This window comes from the organism of the source record quoted next, unplaced genomic scaffold, assembly GCF_019419815.1.
Source record: "Pyrus x bretschneideri cultivar Hongxiangsu unplaced genomic scaffold, Pyrus_bretschneideri_v1 Contig7, whole genome shotgun sequence".
Lineage (NCBI taxonomy): Eukaryota > Viridiplantae > Streptophyta > Magnoliopsida > Rosales > Rosaceae > Pyrus > Pyrus x bretschneideri.
The window spans coordinates 4,456,430-4,476,999 of NW_025999809.1; the positions used below are offsets into that span (position 1 = coordinate 4,456,430).

Genomic DNA, 20,570 nt, shown 5'->3' on the forward strand with positions numbered 1-20,570 from the left:
CAAACTGTGGAATTTTATTAAGTTCAGGGGCCAAAATAGAAATAAAGACAAAGTATTCCCTATTCACTTCTTTCACCCCAAATGTCAATTTTTCGTTATCCTCATAATATGCCCCTTTGGAGTCCTTTTAGGGTTTACCCTCTCAATTTTCTCTGCTCCCCGCCTGCCCTAAACGAACACCTTGGTCTCAGTCGCTCTTCTGCTTCGTCTCTGTCACAAAATTCACTGTAATTCTTTCTGCCCATCTCGAATTAATTCAATTTTTTGCTAAAAATCCTTGCTTTCTTTCAATTTTCTGTCAATTTTGATGCGAAATTTCTTTCTTTCACATATTTGTCAGCTTTTTCTGTTCAATTACTTTGTAATCTGAAGTGAGAATTTGTACTTTTTTTTTTGGGGGTAGGGGGACTAAAGGGATCATTTATCAGATTTTGGTGCAGCAGATGCTCTTAGCTTTTTGTTTGGGATCTCATATGATCCATGGCTTGACACAAATGTTTGATTTAGGGTCCGCTCTTGATTGTTGATAGAATTTGTAGTAAGTTGCCTGATGATGTTGGGAAATTGCGCAAGGGCTTTGAGATCCAGGTTATAACCATTTACATGGACTGGAACAGTGAAAAGATAACTATGATCTATCCCTTCTGATGGCTCAAAGTTTACATTTTTACTGCCCATATGCATACATAAACGGGAACTTTTACGAAAAGCTCCCTTGTTTACTTTAACGAAATATCATATTTTTACACTAAAAAATCAATATTGATACTATTAATTTTACCATTTATTTTGATCTTATCGTTAAAACTTAAAGTTTTTAATTTATTTTCATTAGTTTTCCCTGCATAAATTTATGTGTTTTCGTCACCCGTCTCGTTCTGGCTTGACTGTTGAACATGGGAGAGATTGAACTGTTTCAGATTTTCAATTAAATTTGTGCTTCAGTGGGAGTGAGGAAGTTATTGAACGATTCTCGTTCTGCCTTGAACTTTTTGCTTTTTCTACCTAATAGGTCATGGGATCGACTACTAGTTGTAGTAGATAAATCTCCTGAGTGTGGTGATGGGGGAGGGGAGGGCTACTGGATAAGGAAAAGTAAAGACGTAGGTTTAAAGGAATTATGTTTTTTGAGCATTTACTAGTAGAAAATACCTGGACGAGCATGATTGAATCAGGTAGTTTGCTCTGAGGTCTAATTAGAAGATGCAGCATGATCTAAGTTTTGCTCACGGTGGTTTATTTTCTTAAGTTACTATTGTTTGATTTGTTGCTTTCATGTAACATCGTTTTTTCTTGTCCTTCTTTTGAGGCAGCCTGTAGCAAAAATCAAATAGAATGGCTTACGTTATATTTTTCTTTTGCTCTGCATTTTCATTTACGGTTAAAGTAGCTACCAATTTCTCTTCAATTGATTGCTCATGTAAAGCATATGGTTTCACCGTTAATACATTACACCTACGAATCAACTCGCAGATGTGCATTGCCTTGTGTGCTTGGTCATGAATTTGTTGTTTTCATGCATGAATTTGAAAGACATTATAATATGTCAAGTAAGCACATCACAGGGCTTGGCTCCCTTTTCATTAATTTTCCTTTGTTTCTTTTCACTTATGTTATTTGTAACTTGCAGAGGAGTGGGAACTATTTTATATAAATCAATGAAGCATATTGTGAAAATTCTGACATTGGTGGTGGCCATCTCTGCCTTGTGGATTGGTCTCTTACAGACGTCTATTATCCCACGTAGTCATACTTGGTTGGTGAGTTATTTTATCTGTTTATTTCAGGTCAGGTTTACGTTACTGTTTATACTTTTCATGTTATATTATGCTTACTATACTCTGTTTTATCCTCTTCCCAGCTACCAATATATTTCATTGTGTCTCTAGGATGCTATGGCCTGCTAATGGTCGGAGTTGGTCTCATGCAATTTCCGACTTGTCCTCAAGAAGCAGTACTGTTGCAGCAGGTAGATTACATTTTCTATTTATTTTCTGCTCAGTTTACTTCGCTAAATGATACTTTGGTTAATCGCTCTCTCTTTCTCTCTGTGCTATTTATTACACACCTCTCACCTTTTACATTTATATATGTTTGTCTTTAGAAAAAAAAAAACTTTGAACTAAAACATGTTCTAAACTCTTATTTCTAACCGATGTTATATCCATTAGGACATAGCTGAGGCCAAGGATTTTTTAAAGCAGAAAGGGGTCGATGTGGGTGGCTGTGATTGATTCTGCACTCGGAGTACTCCCTCTTCTGTGTTTGGATACGAAGAAAAGACCAAATTTAGTTTAGAATCCTTTGAACTCCGCTCGTTCTTGCAGAGATATGGTGGATGACTTCATGACACACCTTATTGTTTCCGACTTACGGAAAATTAGAGTTTTTAACTTGCCAGGTTTTACTGGGTTAAAGCAATGAACAACGCCTTGGGAGTTTCTAACTTATAGCTTCAAAGAAAAAGCCATTGAATTGTGGGAAGTAGAGAGAACTTTTGGAAAGTGTACATCTCACCGTTGATCAGTTCCTGTCTGTTTGTGTCTGGGATGAAATGTTTATTTTTGTTCTTCAGTACAAATATAGAAGTTTTTTGTCGAGTGGGACAATGTTTGGAAGTTGACTTCTATTTTCCTTTCTTTTCCTCCTCGTTTATATTTGACGAGCGGAAATTAAACCCAGCAAGTCCAATTTTTCTTCGATATTTCAGACGACTCAATATTCGGAAAATCAAGGGTCAAATATGGAATTGACTTGTCAATTTAATGGATATAAAGCTGGAGAATTTCTACGGATTTCTAGTAAAAGCATTTCTAACAGATTTTGTGACTGTGGGGCTTCACGTTGCATGCGCTTGATGTTGGTACTAGTGATTTACAAGAAGAATAAAGGTCAAAGTAGTTTTTCTCTGTTCTTTTGCCATGCATTCATCACCAAATTCATCACATTGTATGAAGAATAAAGTTCAAAGTTGCTCTTCTTTCTCCTTTTTCTTTTCCTTTTAACCTTCTAGATGTCTACTAAACATTAGTCTAGTAGTACAATAAAATTCAGTTTGAATTTCTAGTGAAATCATTTCTAACAAAAAATCACTTAAGCAAGAATGAGTAAGACCTTTTATTCAAAACTCTTCATGTTTGAATTACAAATGTTTGTGCTTATGATCAGAACCGTTCATATTATAAATCATTCTGCATAAAATGAATTAAAACTAAAGTTGTTCAGTCAATCTATTTTAGCAAATACATAGACGTTACGTAATGGCTTTTACTAATTTTGTTCATCTGTTTTTATACAGTTCGATGACTAAACGATCTTAATTTTAATTAATTTTTGCTAAAACTATATTTATAGAATTATTTATAATATGAATGATTATGATCATAAACATGAAGTTCTATCCATTAACGACGAGCAGTTTTGAATTAAAATATAAGTCATCGTCAAAATAATATATCATATGATTAATTATTATGTAATGCGACATCTTCACATGATCAGATGGGCCCAGGGTGGTGACCTCACAGATGAAACCCATCACTTCACTTTGACTGTAACTTCCTATGAAATATTACTTTTTTTATAATGTCAAAATCATTTTAAAATTACATAAAGAAAAAGCGACCCAAATAAATGTTTGATTAGTACTAATTAAAATTCATAAACTTTTCTTGCAAGTTAGAATGCAGAGTCTCAGTATGAAACAAACGTCCCTTTTTTACTACCAAATAGTTACAAAATGTTTATATGTCATAAATAACTAATATTAATACAATGTAGATGCACGTTTACAAAAAGGAACGCTTGTATAGAGATTTTTTGTTAGTATGTGATTACTAATTCTTTGTGTAACATAGCATTGATATTATCGATAATATATCAACAACACATTCGTATATTTCGTTTGTTACAATGCTAATATCAACACACAAGTCATCATGTATTCGTATATTTCATTTGTTCTATAACTGAATCAGAGTATATAAGTAATAAAAAAAATTAATGATCCAAAAATTAATAATAATAATAATAAAAGAAGAGACTTGATGATGTTCACATGAATATTCCAATTCCATAATATCACTTCACTTGTAATCTCCAAAAATTGGTCCACTCCATTTTTCACTCCCTTTACTATTTTCCTACTCACAATCACACGTTCAACTCTCCTTCTCCTCGCTCAGAGTCTCAGACTCAGACAAACCATTTTCTTTTGGCCCAATTTCCAGCTCACAGTATTAACCCAAACTCCCCCCTTTAACTCGTCGGTGTTGTCCTTCTCCTTCTCTCTCTCTTTTCCTTTTCCTTCACAATCATGGCATCAAACAATGCAGACCCATGTATAAAAATGCCACTTTAGCTCGCCGTAGATCCAAATTTTGAAGCTTTTCAATCGAATAAAGATAACCCATTTGATTAAATCGTCCAACTTTGTCGACCCTCCGTTGAAATGGGTGGTCTGAGGGAGTCGTGGTGCTTCTGCAAAGGAGTCAGCAAGTCTGAGAAGATGAAGGCCGCCATTTTCTCCGGCAAGGCTCCGGCCATGGCCATAATTTCCGGCGCCGCAAATGGGATCTCCGGTACGGGATTCCTGATCCACCGTAGTCTACTATTGACCACCCACGTCAACCTTCCGTCTGTGGCGGCCGCCGAGAGCTCCGAGATCCGGCTGCAAAACGGTGTCGCTGCAAGTCTCGTTCCCCAAAGGTGACTCAATACTAGCTTTGGTTAAATTTTTTTATTTCTTAATAAAGTTTTGATTTTCTTTGGTTATGTGGAAATTTAATTGAAAGTAAATACTGGGGTTAGTGTTTACTAGTGGTTTGTTGTTGAAATAGTGGAAAACATGAGACCTGTCCACATTTCCATTTTTACTTCTTTCGAACTCTTTCAATTTCCGGCCATCAGATTGCATGATTTGACGACTATCCATGGACAAAAATTAATAAGAGTTTGTGGGAAGTAAAAAGTGGCATGTGATTAGGACCTGGCCTTGAGTTTTTGGCTGAGTATTAGTGGGTCCCAAACGATAGAAATTGACATTTTTGAACAGTTTGATTGTATGATGTTTCGACCCATTTTGTTGCTATCGATGGGGAATTGATTAGTTTTGTATTGAATATTTGGTTGTGTTGTGACATTTGTGTTTTCATTGGTGAGATTTGACTTGGTCAAAAGTTGTAATGTGAAAAGAGTTATGGGTGCTGCTAAGAAGTTGGAGTGTTTTGTATGCAACTTCTGGTGATTATGTTGTTGGATCTGATTGGGTCATACTCATTCATTGTCTACAAGTAAACTAGTGGTTAGGAGAAAGAGTATCAGCTGGTAACCATTTTTTCACTGACAAGATATATTCTAATTTAAGAGAGAGGGATTCAAACTTGAGTGCAACATGGTGGGTACGCTGCCCTAACCAACTGCCCAAATCCCACGTCCGTGGTACCTGGTAACCATTCAGATTAGTTAAAGGTGGAAGTCTTTAATGTAGGGGATGGAGACTGGGGAGTTCAGGGGTAGTACCGATAATGCAGTATGTTAAATGAACTAAAACTGGAGGTAATGGTGGATGGATGGCATGATAGAGCTAAAAAGGCAAGAATTTTAGGCAATAAGAGATTCCAGTGACTGAAAAATGGAAGAAACTGCTTGTTCGTTTATTTTGGAGATGGAAATTGCTCCAGAATTGATCTGGCAAGTCCTCCCTGAGTCATGAAAATTTTGTTGTTTTACTTTTGAGTTGGGTTCCTAAGGCTTAATTGTGAGACACGTTTATAATTAGGTAGCTATCTTGTGGGTTGCCTCCTATGGGAAATGATTACGAAATGGAAATGTAATTGAAAATTGGAGTACGTAGGATCATGACCGTGATGATTCGGTTTCTTATTTATTTATTTATTTATTTTTTTAATTTTATTGTAGTTGATATAGTTATTGAATACAAATTCCGTTGGATCTAATAGAAGTTCCGTTCTCTAGTTTAGACTGATGGGGAAAGGACGACTTGGTGACATTGTTCTCATAAAGCACCAACGCATCATGTTGCCTTTACATTATCAGGCTTTTGAAGTAACTTTTCTCACTCTTTCATTGGATTGCAGATTTTTCATCACCAGCTCCATTTTAGATCTCACAATAGTAGGTCTGGATGCGGTGGATGGAGATTCAAATGCCCAAGGCCACCTCCACCACTTGAAGACCTGCTCTAAACCAAGCCTGGATCTCGGCAGTGTAGTTTACCTTCTAGGCTACATGGAGAAGAAGGATTTGACAGTTGGCGAAGGTAAGGTAGTGATTGCCACAGACAATCTCATAAAATTGTCAACTGATGGAGTAACATTGAGCCCGGGTTCAGCCGGATTTGACGCACAAGGGAATCTTGCATTTATGATATGTGATCCGATGAAACTAGCAACATCTCCAAACACCAAATCTCATCAACTTCCTCATCATCCTCCTCGTCATGGAAGAAGGATCACCCGATGCAATTTGGTATCCCCATTCCAATCATTTGTGATTGGTTAAATCAGCATTGGGAGGGCAGTCTCGATGATCTTAACAAGCCTAAGCTACCGCTCATTCGGTTAATGTCTTCTGCCCAGAAAAGCGAACACTCTTGTGCTTCCTTCACACAGCGGCAAGTTTTTAAGTCAACTGAAGGTGATAATGATGGAACAACTTCTTCATCAAATACAATCTCAAAACCTAGGGACCAGCATGGATCAAGCTGCTCTGCTGCCGCAAACACTGTTGAAGAAGAGGCCCTAACAGGTGATCCTCATGCTGCACATTTACAAGGTATTCCTACTCCGGAAATTTATGAATCACCGAAGTTAACAGCTATCCCTCTTCGGAGAAGAGAAGGCTCCCCAGTTCAGCTTTTGGACATTAATTTTCCTCCAAGGGTTGCAAAACCAGCAGTTCTACCACAGTCAACCAAAATGTTACTCCCGAATTCTGGTGAGAATTTTGTCAGGGAGCCTCCTGAGCATATCCCAGTAAGAGAAGGAAACAGAGTTGAGGATAGAGGACCAGCCAGTCCTGATGCAAATGCTGAAATTGCCTCGACGGGTTCTTTTAATGGGGCCCAAAGTGAGGTTGAGTCTAGTTCATTACCAGTGGATGCTGCAGATAGGCAGAATGGGTATAGTAGTGAGGGAGAGACTATGTACTCTGCTGAAACTGCTGAGAGTCGAAATTATACTACTCCTGCAGATGGAAAGTTTCAACAAGTGGGAAGGAGCCAGAGTTGTGTGAACTATAATAGATGGGGAGCCACCCAAAGTAACCCAGTGCAGCGCAGGGCGTTGCTAGAAAAGCAGAGGAGCTTTATCCATGGAAGGAAGATGCATTCGCAAGCAGCAACTTCTCAAAGGAGCAATGACTACTACAGCCCAACTGTCTCCTCAATCATGAAGAAGCGGAACTCAGAGCAGCCTGTCAGACCCCGGCAAATTGCTGTTCATTCCTCCCCAAAATGGAACTTCTGAGTTGATTCATATCAAATGTGCCACCGGAAAATGATTAGCATGAAGAACGTATAGTGTTTTGAGTTAAAACGCCCATTTAATTTCCACTATGGTATAGTGTAACAAATTTGTTGTGAATGTGCAGAGAGACAGATATCAGGTGAATAAGAAAATTCAGCAAAGTTGTAATTTTGCTCCTAGTGAGTCTTGTGTTACTGGTTCCATATCATCTATAAAGTTATTCTTTGAGGGTAGTAAACTCCCAGTGGCAGGTAGATAGATGTTTAGTTCTGGGAAATTTTACTAGGTTAAACTGTCTCCATGTTTAATCCATCGTGAATTTAATGGCACGTTTTGCTGATAACTGCCTGGTTAGAGAATGGACAGCGTTCGAGTTGCATATAACAAAAGGATAATTATTGAACTTGGTCGAGTTCTGCCATTTTCGGCCATGGGATTGACGTTGAGACTCAGATCACAAACTCGGAAAGGGAATTAACAAGATGATCAGTATTGCGAATGAGCCTGGACAATGGCATACATAACTCAGAAAGAAACTGCGTAACGTTAACGATTTTATTCAGTACATTGGCTTTGATCAGAAATTAGGACTCCCCAAGCTATAAGCAATATTGCTAAAGAACAGCTGGGGGAAAAAATTCAACCAATTTATTTAGAAAACTAAATGCCGATGATAATTGTTGCCGCGCTAGGACAATGCTCCAAGGAAAAACTACAAAAAATCTCTTGTTGAGGCCGCATTGTATCAATAGGATTCCAGTGCAGGCTTCGCTATACTCATCTGAGGAAGCGGCAGAGAGCCGGATACAGTTGAGGAGAACCAGCCAAGCTTCTCTACGAGTTTGTTAATCAGGTCACCTGCTAAGTAAGAAACACCTCCCACCGCAATCGCAATAGTAAAATAGTAGAGTAAAGTTTTGATGTACTTTGGTGGCCTCTGGATGTAAGCCTTTCCAATTGCGAGAACTATGATGCATAGAAAAGAAGCTACTGCAACTGCTGCAACCTTTAGGTCCCTGTTGTTGCTCTGGCGGAATGAGAAGCCATAAACCACAGGAGGTATTAACCCGAAAACGATGAATGATAATACAGCAACAGAGGCATGAAGAGGGAAATTCTCTCTTTTCCCTAGTACTTTTTGGTATCTCTCCACTTGCTCATCTGTCTGACCGGAGGGGACTTTTGAATGATCATCTTTCAGTTCCCACAGCTGTAATATTTGTTGCGGATCAGAAAACATCAAGAAACAAAATACAGTGCAAATGAGGGGAAGAGTGAGTGAATTTTTAAACTGAAGCTCCGAGTCTTTTACTCACATTATGACCAACGATGAAAAGTCCGCCAAGTAAGTTTGCCAATGCCAAAGCTAGAATGTTCACTGCAAAAAGAAGATAGTTACAAACCTAAACATGATGATGATCAAGGGGCGCAAGTGAAAAATTAAATCTGTTAGTTTCAACTACAGGAATGAAAATGTAATAAGATACAAAAACTAGATCCAATTAGCTCGTATATAAAGACTCTCAGGCAGTTCAAAATTAAATCAACTAAAATAGAAGCAACATACGTGTTGCAGTATCAGCACTGGCTGCAGATGTCACGATGCCTAAGCTTGTAATTGCTTCAGTTAAACCACCGTATACAATGCTTTTGATGATTTCTAACGTTTTGGTATCACCTGTTTCCCCTGTTTCAGGTATCAATGGTGGTTCTGGACAAATAACGACCATCGTACTCTCAGGAAGCTCAGATGTAGTTGGCCCTGCATCAACACATGTAAATTTGCATTAGAAGGTTTTGCATTGCTATAGCACTCGATACTTCCACTTTCTAAAAGTGATTTCATGTTAATAATTTCTCATGTATGACACTGTCTTGTACATACCTGCATCATTTGCTTGAATTTGTGTGGGGTCTCGCGGAATGGCTGCAACATCTATTTCAGATGGTGGGGGCTTGGTGGTCACAAGTACACCAACTCCAATTGGCAGAACAGGAACTGAAGGTTTTTTATTATGTACTGTTCCATTCCACTCATGTGAAGTAACTGATTCGCCAACTTCGACACTGCTCTCAAAATTATTTTTGGAGGGTTTAGTTGTTGCAGCAACTCCAACACTAGCTTCAACAGACTCACCGGTTACTGCAGGTTTATCCATCGAGGCAGCATCACTAACTCCATTTGGCTGAGCAGGCATTGTGGGACTTTTATCATATTGCGTTTCATTCAAGCTGTATGATGGAACTGGAACTTCGACTCCAACACTGATCTGAATATTATCTTTTGAGGGTTCAACTATTGCAGGTATAGTAGCTCCAACAGGATCTTTAGGCGCTGGACCTTTACTTACTGGTGCAGTTTGTATATTTTGATCTTGTGGTGTTCCAGCCGAGTCATGTGATGGAATTGGAACCAACTCTCCAACTTCAACATTGTTTCCAGTATTGGTTTCTGCATCAGCAAATCAAGTAAGAGGTTAGGCTACTTGATAACAAGAAACTTGAAATCTGCTGATTCATATTTTAATGACAGCTCAAAAGTTTTATCGTGTAAAACTGTGGGAGAAAATAGCATCTCTGTTTTGTGTATGCAAAGTACGCCTAAATTTATCAAAACACCAGTAGGAGAAGTTTACCTCGTTCTGTATGATCGTCCTCATCTTTATGTACCAATTTGGGAAAGAACCAGCTGCCTGTTACATTGAAAGAATGGTTAAACTATCAGCCAAGGATTCAAAACAGAAAATGTCACACCACAAAATGCCTAATTGGCAAACAAAAACATCACAAGAGGAAAGATTCAGGTTCTGGAATTTTAATAGCAATACCATGTTCTAGATATATTACAATTTTTATATTCCTTCACATCAAAGATATTCTTCTTTCATTTACTGGCAATAGTTATAGGCAATTGAATTCCTTGCCCTAAATTCTGTCAAATCTGTTCTAGCATCAAATGCAATAAAAAGAAAAGTTGTTAATACAGTAAGGATGCAAAAGTACCTGCAGGAATAAGGAAACTGAAGCACGAAGTGCATCGAATTGGATCAACTGGCGGAGGAGGTGGTGCAGCTGGAAGTAGTGTATTTTCCGGCTCTCTACCACGAATGATAACCTTTGTGATGCAAGAATTGCAATTAGGACAATAGAAATCATGCGCGGCCGGCTTCTGATATACCCTTCTAGATACAATTCAGACGCTTCTTGTTCACTGATTTCTCTTAGCTTAACTCTCCTATTTTCGTTCGTCCCACTGTTGATAGAAGCAAAACCATTCAACTCTTCACCCTTCTGCCCAACTGACTTCTTGGAGGATAAAGTACCAAAACCATTGAACTCTTCCTCAATCTTTATATCACCACCATCTTCGCGATTAGTAACACCAACAGCACTCTTATCAAAGGTTAGCTTGACATCCAGTATTTCATCTCCAGGGTTTTTCCTGAAAGAAAAATCGACATGTCCGCCGTTGAAACCAGAGATCTCGTATGGGGATTCAGTACCTGAAACAATGCAGAGAATTGAAACATATCATCACAAAACCATTGAGCTTGGCCAAACACAATAATGCAGATATACATACCCTATTTGGCATGAATTTCCATGTCCACCAACAGCTAGATTAAAGTCCCAGTTGAAAATTACTCTTAGTAAATTAATTAGTCAATTACCTTGAACCCATCTGATTCTTCCCAGCTAATGAAACATTAAAAAAGGGGTGTAAAACAAACAAAACAACAAGTAATTACTACTGAAACTGCAATAAAAAAACCTCCAAAAACCAGAACTTTAATCATGATACATAATTAAATGTAGTTCTTGATGCACAAACTAATGAAGTAACAAAAAACCCGATCTGGGTTCAATTCAAAAGCTGATAAAAATCAAACAAAGATCTGAAATCACAAAACCCAATAGCAAAAAGAAAAAACTTTAATACCAAGAAGTGTTCTTACTTTCCTTACCTCCATTTTTAAGAGAGATGGAAGTTCCATTTCTTGGGGTTTCCTTAACTTCCTCAGCCTCGTCAGCTTCAGTAGAAGCTAATGAACTCTCAGAGGAAGAAAAGATAAAGTCACCGTTGGAGACAGTGGTGGTGAGATTTGCTGTGTTGCTGTGCTGGCGAGGCAGCTTTCTTCTCAGAGCCATGCCTTCAGCTGCTGCTTCCTCTGTCTCCTCCTCCCACTTGTTCATTGCCTCCATTTTTGCAACCAATTGCCTTGCTCTAAAGGAAGCTCTGTGGCTGAGTGTGATCAGTATTATATATTATCACCGGAAAAGTGTGAAGTTATGTCATTGTAGGTTAGGCATGCTGTAATGTGCTAGAATTCAGAGATTTTGATTTGGGTTTCTAGATGAAGTCAGTATGTCGTTGGGTGATGCTAATTAATTAATAAAAAAAAAATTAAAAAGTTTGAGTCTTTTTTGACAATGCCATGATTACAACACTTTTTTATCCTTTTGATTAAAACTCAAAATTTTCAATCCATTTTTGTTAGTTTTTTAAATTTTTTAATGTGTTTGGAACACGAATCAATACGTCGTATGTTATTATATAAGTAAAAGAAAAGTTTGTTTTTTTTTAATGTTTTTCCACTTGTATAATAATATGACATGTATCCTTTATTCTGATTACATTAAAAAATCTTTTATATTTTTGCTCATAACCCTAATTATTATCATTAGATCAATTAAACCATGAAAAATAAGTAGAGTTCATTTCACTCAAACGAGTAGTTAGCAGCGTGTAACTCGCTAAATAATTGTGTTTTACGTGTTATGGGCGATTTTGTCTGTATACAGACAGACATATACATAATTGAGAGAAAAGTCAATTGTTATTAAAAAATGCCGAGATATTGCATCATGGGAAAGCGTGATTTTAGATGGCATCCAGAGATCCACCTATCTCGTTCCTTCATTTTACATTATGTGGTTAGAAATTATTTTAAATTTTATTATTTAAAATTGAACACAAATAACATTTGATAAAAACTGACTACACGATATACGATGAATGAACATGATTCACAGATCTCTAGAATCCTTATAAAGAGGATCCGGATTCTTTTACATGATTCACATGCCAAAGTCAGCACACATACCATATGAACGCTTTAGACCTAGCAGAGTAATTTCCAATAGAATATTCTCCGAATCCTTTTGGTGAGGATTCTGGAGATTTATAAATCGTGTTCATTCATCGTACATCGTGCGATAAGTTTTTGTCAGGTACTGTTTGTATTTAATTTTAAATAAAAATATTTAAAATGATTTTTGATCGCACGATATACGATGAATAGATATGATTTATAGATTTCCATAATCCTTACAAAGAGGATCCGATGAGAATTCGGATTTGAGTAATTTACGTGTCACGAACATATCACTACAAGACGTCTTCTAACAGTGAAATAAGGATAAAAAATTTATACGTCTTTATTTCATTACACGAGACAACACTATAACAGTGTATTCATGCCGTATAAGTCTTTCTTCTAGACCTAAAGAAGAAGGTTAAAAACAAGAGTCCTTTGGGTTGAGGCCCAGTATATTGTGGTTTAACCTAACATTTACGTGGTTTCCCATCAAGGGATTATTTACAATACTTACATGTATTTAATATAATCATTATTTAATTAAACTTAATTTTTGCATTTATTTTTTAATGCATGTTGCTCACCTCCCTAAAGTAATGATAATGCCCACCCCCAACTGATAGCCATTAAATTAGTTTAAATTTCAAGATTTGTCTAAAATTAACTTATCCAAATTAATCCAATATAAACTTTTCGTAATGGAAGAAAAAATTCATAATAATAGGTGATTGGGATTAAGGATTAAACAGGGTCGATCCTAAGAATTTGGGGGCCGTAGGCGAGCCTTCGAAGTGGGGCCCTAGAGTTCTCTGGCCCTCAATCTTCTGTATATTGTTATGTGTAAGAAAAATCGCTAAATAAAAAAAAATCTATTTCTACATCAAATATCATTAAAACTAATATCAAAAGAAGAAACATATACAAACATTAATCAATTTTTTTTTTAACAAATGATATTATCTACAGTAAGGGGGAGGGGAATGGTCTTAGCCTCACAATCGGCTAGCAATAATGTTATTCAAATTCACCTTTGGCGAGAATTGAACCTATGACCTCTCACTTACAAGTGAAGAGGAATACCGCTAGACCATAGTACTAAGTAGCATATGCAAACATTAATTAAATATTACAATTTTTGTGTTTTTAGACACAAATGTACTAATTAAGTTTACATAATCAAATTGTTCAACCACTTATTTTTCAATTGCTATGATTTTATTTTTTTGATATTTTTATTGAATTTTAATTGTAAAATTTATCTATACATATTTAAAAAAGTTAGCCCCCACCCCCACCGGAAAGTGGGGGCCTTAGGCGGGCGCCTATTTCTGCTACCCTAAGGTCCGGCCTTGGGATTAAACATTTATTTGTATCTTACAAAAATGGAAAGCTATATTAGGTGACGTTCTAGTCTAATAATTGTGAGAGTCATACTTTAGAACCTACTACTTTATAAATATATCACATTCATGAGTTTGATATATTAAACTCATGAGTTTAATATATTGAGTTCACATATAATCTTAATATATTAGTATAACTCTCTGTTAATGTAAGATCCCACATCGCCCAAGGGTGAGAATCCTGTAAGCCTTATATGTATATTCTCATCTCTACTTAGCACGAGACCTTTTGGGAGTTCACTGGCTTCGGATTCCATAGGAACTTTGAAGTTAAGCGAGATTGGATTAAAGCAATCCCAAGATGGGTGACCCATTGGGAAGTTGCTCGTGAGTTCCCATAAACAAAACCGTGAGGGCGTGGTCAGGGCCCAAAGCGAATAATATCATGCTACGGTGGAGTCGAGCCCGGGATGTGGTGGGGGCCCGGGCTGAGATGTGACAATTTGGTATCAAAGCCAATCCCTGGCCGGATGTGTGCTGACAAGGACATCGGGCCCCTAAGGGTGGTGGATTGTAAGATCCCACATCGCCCAGGGGTGAGGATCATGTAAGCCTTATATGTATATTCTCATCTCCACCTAGCACGAGGCCTTTTAGGAGCTCATTGGCTTCGGATTTCATAAGAACTCACAAGTTAAGCGAGATTGGGCTGGAGCAATCCCAAGATGGGTGACCCATTGGGAAGTTGCTCATGAGTTCCCAGAAATAAAACCATGAGGGCATGATCGGGGGCCCAAAACGGACAATATAGTGCTACGGTGGAGTTGAGCCCAGGATGTGGCGGGGGCCCTGGCAGGGATGTGACAGTTGATGCACAAAATCAGTGAAAATTTTGGAACAACGTAAAGTGTCAAGTTAATGACCTTCATTTGGTTGCTCCGGTCACTTAGTAATGATGATGTGTAAAGAGATAAAGATAAGAAAGCAAACACAAGATGTACGTGGTTTACCCTAAGTTTGGCTATGTCCATAGAGTAGAGGAGTTCTCATTAATAGTGAAGGTATTACACAAATACACAGGTTCAAGCATAATCATCATTAGTGGGTTTTAAGAGCATTCCTAGTGAAGGGCTCTATATAGGGCTAGAAAAGTGATGGATATAGCCCATTTTAAAACTCTGAGGAATCTTTGGGCTTTATTAAATAATATCTCCCAATGAGGGGCTATTTCTTTCGGGCTATATATACATATATATATATGTAGTAATTAGATTAATCGATAATTTTTTTGTTGTGTTAGCTTTTCTTAAGTTAATTTTTGGACATGATATCTTAAATTTTTTTTTTTTTTATGAACCTTTCAACCTAAAAAGTTCAAACTGTGACAAAGTTAAATTTCATCACTTATGAATCGTTCATTAGATTAGATTTTCTTATCTCAATCTCATCCGTTGAAAGAAGCAAATCCCCAGTTTGCCCTCTGAAATAATTTGATTTTCACGTACAACACAAGAATTTACCTAGCACCAATTGGTAAATTGACACACCCCAACCCGGAGTGTCCACTATGACTCCGAATCGAGCTGTGCTGTCCGACACCAGGAGGATGACGAAGCCATAAGGTGTAGTGATGTGGAAAAAGTGAATAAATTTAAACCTAAAAGTGCCTAATTTTAAGAGTGTGCTGTGAGCGGAAATAAACCCATTTCACATGTGATGTCAGAGCATAAGTAAAGTACAATAAGGTAGGATGCGAATTATACCATTGAAGGTAATCTCCAATACCAAGATTTGCCAAAAATCCTCGTTGATACGAAAGCTTAGCTACTAAAAACCTAAAGAGACGAAAAATAAGGGTGAGTGAGCCTAAAAATAAAGTTTTGTAAAAACCTTTTCGAAAACATAATAACCCCTAGCCGTAAAATAAGTATAGTTTCCAAAATATACATACCACGTATAGTAAGAAAGTATTTACTGTAACCTGCAATAACTCAAGAATTAAATACGGCACAATATTTCATAAATAAATGCATGACGTCTGTAATCAACATAATCTCGCATAAGCAAACATCTCATATCAAGTGCTCATTGACACATGTTGACACATGAGTTCATGTAGAGGTATTCTGACATGAACATGATTAAGTGTAACAATGGTATACGCTCTAGTACTACAATCACGTGAAGACTGGCGCTATGCGCAGCACATACGAGTCAAAGTTGCCTATTACAACCCTTACGATAAGGCTGGCACATACAATGGATCCAAAGTGAGCGTACGGTGCAATGTGCACATACACGTGAAAGCCTGACCCTAGCCCGGGTGAGTACTAACATCGGTACAGTAAACAATGAGCAAATGACATAAATGTAGTCATGCCATAATGATTCGATAATTCTGGTCATCATAATATTATTCATATCCGTAAATTTAGCTAAGGCATCCCGTAAGATTCATAATGATTTCCTAATTCTCTTTGTTACGTCATTTTCGATAAATATTAATTTAACTACGGCATTCATATAGGAAATTCATTATTAGATGTGTATATATGGAAACTATACTGATATATATATATATATATATATCAAAGAAAAAACCCACTCATAAATCATGTTGTCAAGTCGAACCCACCTCGTAGCATCGAGAGTCATTGCGATGCGTTTCGCTTAGAAATGAAACCATTTATCTAAATACGTAACGTACTAACGTATAAATGCGTTTTCATACAAAGTATGGCTAATAACGAAACTATTTTAAAACAATTGAATTTCGGAAAACGGACAGCCGATTCGCGTACAGCACGTCAAGAAATCTAAAGAGGGACCTCGAGTTCCTCCACGTGCCACCATAAGTGGCTACACTGGTAGCCACGCGCTGCACACGCGAGAGAGAGTGGCAACTCACACGCCTTCATCGTGAGTTTTACAGAATTTTTCGTGTTTTTCCCCCAAATTTAGGAGCTTATTTCAAGCTTGATTCTCCACCAAAAACAACATAATTTATATGGAAATGACGCTTAGCACGGGAGGAACAAATTCATACCAAAGTTAGGCCGAGTCGTGGTCGACTTTGATTAGGAAATTGGATTGAAAACGGCCAAATGGCCACGGATCCTTGCTGGAAAAACTACAGGATTTCATCCTAACTTTCAGAGCAAATTTCTAGTTTTATACTTAACCAAACTTGATGATTCAAAAGCCATTTTGAAGTTAGAAATGTAGGGAACAAAAACATACCAAAGTGGAGCCAAGTTATGGATGATGCTGGCCAGAAAAATGGCCTAAAGATGGTCAATTTGTCACGAACCTTTGCTAAAAAAACTATACAATTTTCTTCTACCAAGTTATTTCAACATCAACCCTTGGTCAGAATCGACGAGAACTCATCAGAGAAGATGATGAATAGTGGTAATGGCCACCGTGTAGTGGAGATTCCATGCTCGATGGTGTTGATCCTTGGTTAATGGTCACGACAGGTCCAAGTTCACAGTGATGCACTCGTCAAAATGGCATGGATGATGGTGATGTAGTTTCTCTGCACTTGCAGAGATGGGCGAGAAGAGGTGAGAGAGGTGGAGCAAGTGGCAGAGAATGAGACACGGTGAGGGTGTCATCTCGCTGTCGTGGTGAGTGGTGGCACTGTGACAAGGGGTCTCGCCGAAGCAGCTGGGTTTGCTAGTCTCTGTAAAACGGAGGAAAAAGGGAGAAAGGATGAGGGAAATACGAGAGAGAAATGACACGGCAAAAAGGAGAGAATGAGAAGAAAAGAGAGAAAGAGAGAAAGCTAGAGGCAGAAAATGATGTGGCAGCCATCTAGTGGAGGAAATGATATGGGGAGATTTGAAAATGAAGGATAGGTGTCCCGAGAGATAGGGAGTTACGGGAGTGGTGAAGGAATGGGGCGTGGGCCCCACATATCTCACAAACAATACAAAATATCCCTAAACATGAAATTACTAATTTACCTTCGGTATTCGATGTTTTGTAAAATTTTAACCGTAACTCCAATTTCTATTCTGATTGCGCCTATACGTTCGTACTGTCGAGTACTTCGAGAATATGACAAAATAGTAACTTGTATGCGTCATGAAAATACGGTCAACGGAAGTCAAAATCCTTGCCTCTAGGGCATTGTCGTCAATTCACTCTTTTAAAATTAATAAAATCGTAAAATTAGGGATGGGTTGTCACAGAAATTAGTATCATATAATTTTGAAAAAAAATTATTTGAAAATTTCACCCACCAATACTCATGAACGATAAATCAATTTGAAATTTTAATTCTTATGGAATTTAAAACAATCATTAATTAGCCAAATTGCAAGAAAAATAAGTAAGAAAAAAGAATTAAAAAAAAAAAGAATAAAAGGAGAGTATAAGTGTATTCGGAAGTGGAGAGAGAGTGATAGAATTTTGCTCACATAGATTACTACTTTTTTTGTAGGACCCACTATTTTTTGGAGCTATACATAGCCCAATTTTAGGCTACCCAAGAAAGAAAGTTGCTAGCCCTAGTGGTGGATCTAACCCCATTTTCCGGCTCATTGAGGATAGAGCCCTCATTGGGGATGCTCTAATGACTAGTTTAAGTACAATAATGACATTCCGGATTAATTTTAGGAGAATGGTCTTCTTTTGTAGGTGAGGAGAGTCTCCAACTTTCGTCTGTGGTCAACGTAGAACTCTATGAGTTTTATTCTGACGTTAACGTATGACGTGCTGTGATTGGCCTCTTGGTTAGAGGGAAACTCTTGTGCTTCGGTATGAGTGTCTCAGTATGAACCCCTCAGTGGGTCCTTGAAGGTGTGAAATTGATCGGTACTTGGTAGTTTCGGGATTGATCAAGTATAGTGTACACACACTCATTTTTTCGACCTGCTGTGAAAAACCTAAGGCCATCTTCAACCGAATAAGGGCCAAAGGGCTATGTTTAGCCCCATAGTCCTGCAAGAAATTATATTTTAATGAACAATGGCATACCATATTTTATACCATCTCCAACCGAAGGGGGATCAAATGGTTATAGGCCAAACATAGCCATTTGACAAAAAATCATCTCCAACCGAGGGGGCCAAAGGGCCATAGGTCAAACATAATTTATTATTTTTATTGAATTAATATAGTTAATTAAATTAAACCACCATATTAAAATAAGATTTTCGGGCATATTGGAAGATTATTGAAAGAGGTGGCTATTTGAAAATTATTGAAAAAATTAAAGGAAAGATTATTGGAAGAGAATAGAATGTGGATAATTAAAATAAAATAAGGTAAGATAATATGGAATAGTGAAAAGTATATGAGAAATGGTGTATGAAAAAAATTAGAAATATTTTAAAAAAAATATTCGTCCTAAAATAAAAAATAAAAAGGTGGCCTGGGCTCATCGGGGCTGGCTGGAAATGGCCAGCCTGCTGGCCTGATTTGGTGGTTTTGGCTGGTGGGGCCCACAAGCCATTTGGCCTAACCCTCGGTTGGAAACGATTTTCTTGTCATTTCAAGCTATTTTTAGCCCTATGGTCATTTGGCCGGGTCAGTTGAAAATGGCCTAACAGATAGAAAAATCCACCCAATTTGACTTTTGTACTTTTTCTTTACCTTTTATTTTTTGTTTTTACGGTAGATAATGTTGGAAAATGATGCTCTCCAGATCTCTTCCTTCTAATCCACCAAATCAGAAAATTCATGTTGTTGAAATTTGATCCAACGGTTGAAGTTATTATAACTTTTAAAGTGAGCCCCTGTTTGTAGTTGTTGGATCAAATTTCAACGGTACAGATTTTCTAATTTGATGAATTAAGAGAAATGGATTCGGAGATGATTACTTTCCAATAATGTCCTTAGTGATTCCTAAGGTAGAGAACAATTTAATGATTGTGTCCCACAATAATGTCGTCTCTCCTTATTTCTTACCTAGCGTTTTCCATCTAACAGTCAGATTAATGCGAAACACATTTTAGTACGTTCTGCTGCATCTTCACAGAATTATAATTTATAGCTAGTGGTTTGAAAACTTTGAGTTTTAATGATAAGGACAAAATAAAAGGTAAAGTAAATAATACCATAATTGACTTTTTAGTATAAAAATATAATTTTTTAGTTAAAGTAAACAATACTGTAAGGATTTTCGTTAAAACTCTCTTTACAAAATCCATGCATACTGAAACGAACATGTGATATCGATTTGATCAGTTCGCATCTATCTCGTCACCGTACACGTCTTTGATTAAAAACAATTAAATTTTTATAAAAAGTGCAATACAGATAAGCCCCCCACTTATAGTTAAATTAATCTAAAGTAATATAACCCTGTTCGCTTGTTAATCAACATAATAATTAACCATTAGTTGGCAAGCATAGTAGTTGAGCGAACGAAAATCTGAAAACGGATTAGCAGCTCATTACTAATTAACTCTTCATATGCTTGAGTGTATGTGATGAATATTATTTTTTTTTTTTGTATCTTTATTTCGGTCAATGTTGGATGAGATTGATATGTCGAGTAGTGTTCAAAAGAGAATTGAAGGGACACAAGCTTCGGATCCAAGGACCAATTTTTGAGAGAGAAGCACTGGTACGGGAGAAAAATAGAGAGTAAACGAGTAGTATGTGTGCATATTAAGTCATAAGCTTGTGAT

General features: G+C 37.2%; 2 protein-coding genes and 1 non-coding gene across 3 annotated transcripts; 2 read left to right on the plus strand and 1 right to left on the minus strand.

The window, feature by feature from the left end:
• Window positions 1-68: 68 nt before the first annotated feature.
• Window positions 69-2,600, plus strand: LOC103927681 (dolichol-phosphate mannose synthase subunit 3). Its single transcript, XM_009336625.3, has 4 exons — window positions 69-227; window positions 1,631-1,760; window positions 1,862-1,969; window positions 2,172-2,600. Exons 1-4 carry the CDS (start codon window positions 82-84, stop codon window positions 2,232-2,234), a joined length of 447 nt encoding a protein of 148 aa, XP_009334900.2. The 5' UTR covers window positions 69-81; the 3' UTR covers window positions 2,235-2,600.
• Window positions 2,601-4,079: 1,479 nt separating this feature from the next.
• LOC103927683 lies at window positions 4,080-7,666 on the plus strand. Its single transcript, XR_007254371.1, has 2 exons — window positions 4,080-4,707; window positions 6,099-7,666. It is a non-coding gene; the product is annotated as an uncharacterized LOC103927683 (transcript).
• Window positions 7,667-7,958: 292 nt separating this feature from the next.
• On the minus strand, window positions 7,959-11,844 carry LOC103927684 (membrane protein of ER body-like protein). Its single transcript, XM_009336628.3, is given in 8 exon segments — window positions 7,959-8,697; window positions 8,804-8,865; window positions 9,055-9,249; window positions 9,373-9,939; window positions 10,124-10,180; window positions 10,491-10,670; window positions 10,673-10,990; window positions 11,453-11,844. Coding segments are annotated over 8 exon segments (2,082 nt in total). The 5' UTR covers window positions 11,691-11,844; the 3' UTR covers window positions 7,959-8,232.
• Between the last annotated feature and the right edge of the window lie 8,726 nt (window positions 11,845-20,570).

What these genes read in the sequence shown, in the direction of transcription:
- LOC103927681 (XM_009336625.3), top strand. Translation starts at nt 82, where the DNA reads ATGTCAATTTTTCGTTATCCTCATAATATGCCCCTTTGGAGTCCTTTT. An exon ending in TCTCTGTCACAAAATTCACT is followed by an intron (nt 228 to 1,630) that starts GTAATTCTTTCT and finishes TGTAACTTGCAG; the next exon opens with AGGAGTGGGAACTATTTTAT. An exon ending in CACGTAGTCATACTTGGTTG is followed by an intron (nt 1,761 to 1,861) that starts GTGAGTTATTTT and finishes TCCTCTTCCCAG; the next exon opens with CTACCAATATATTTCATTGT.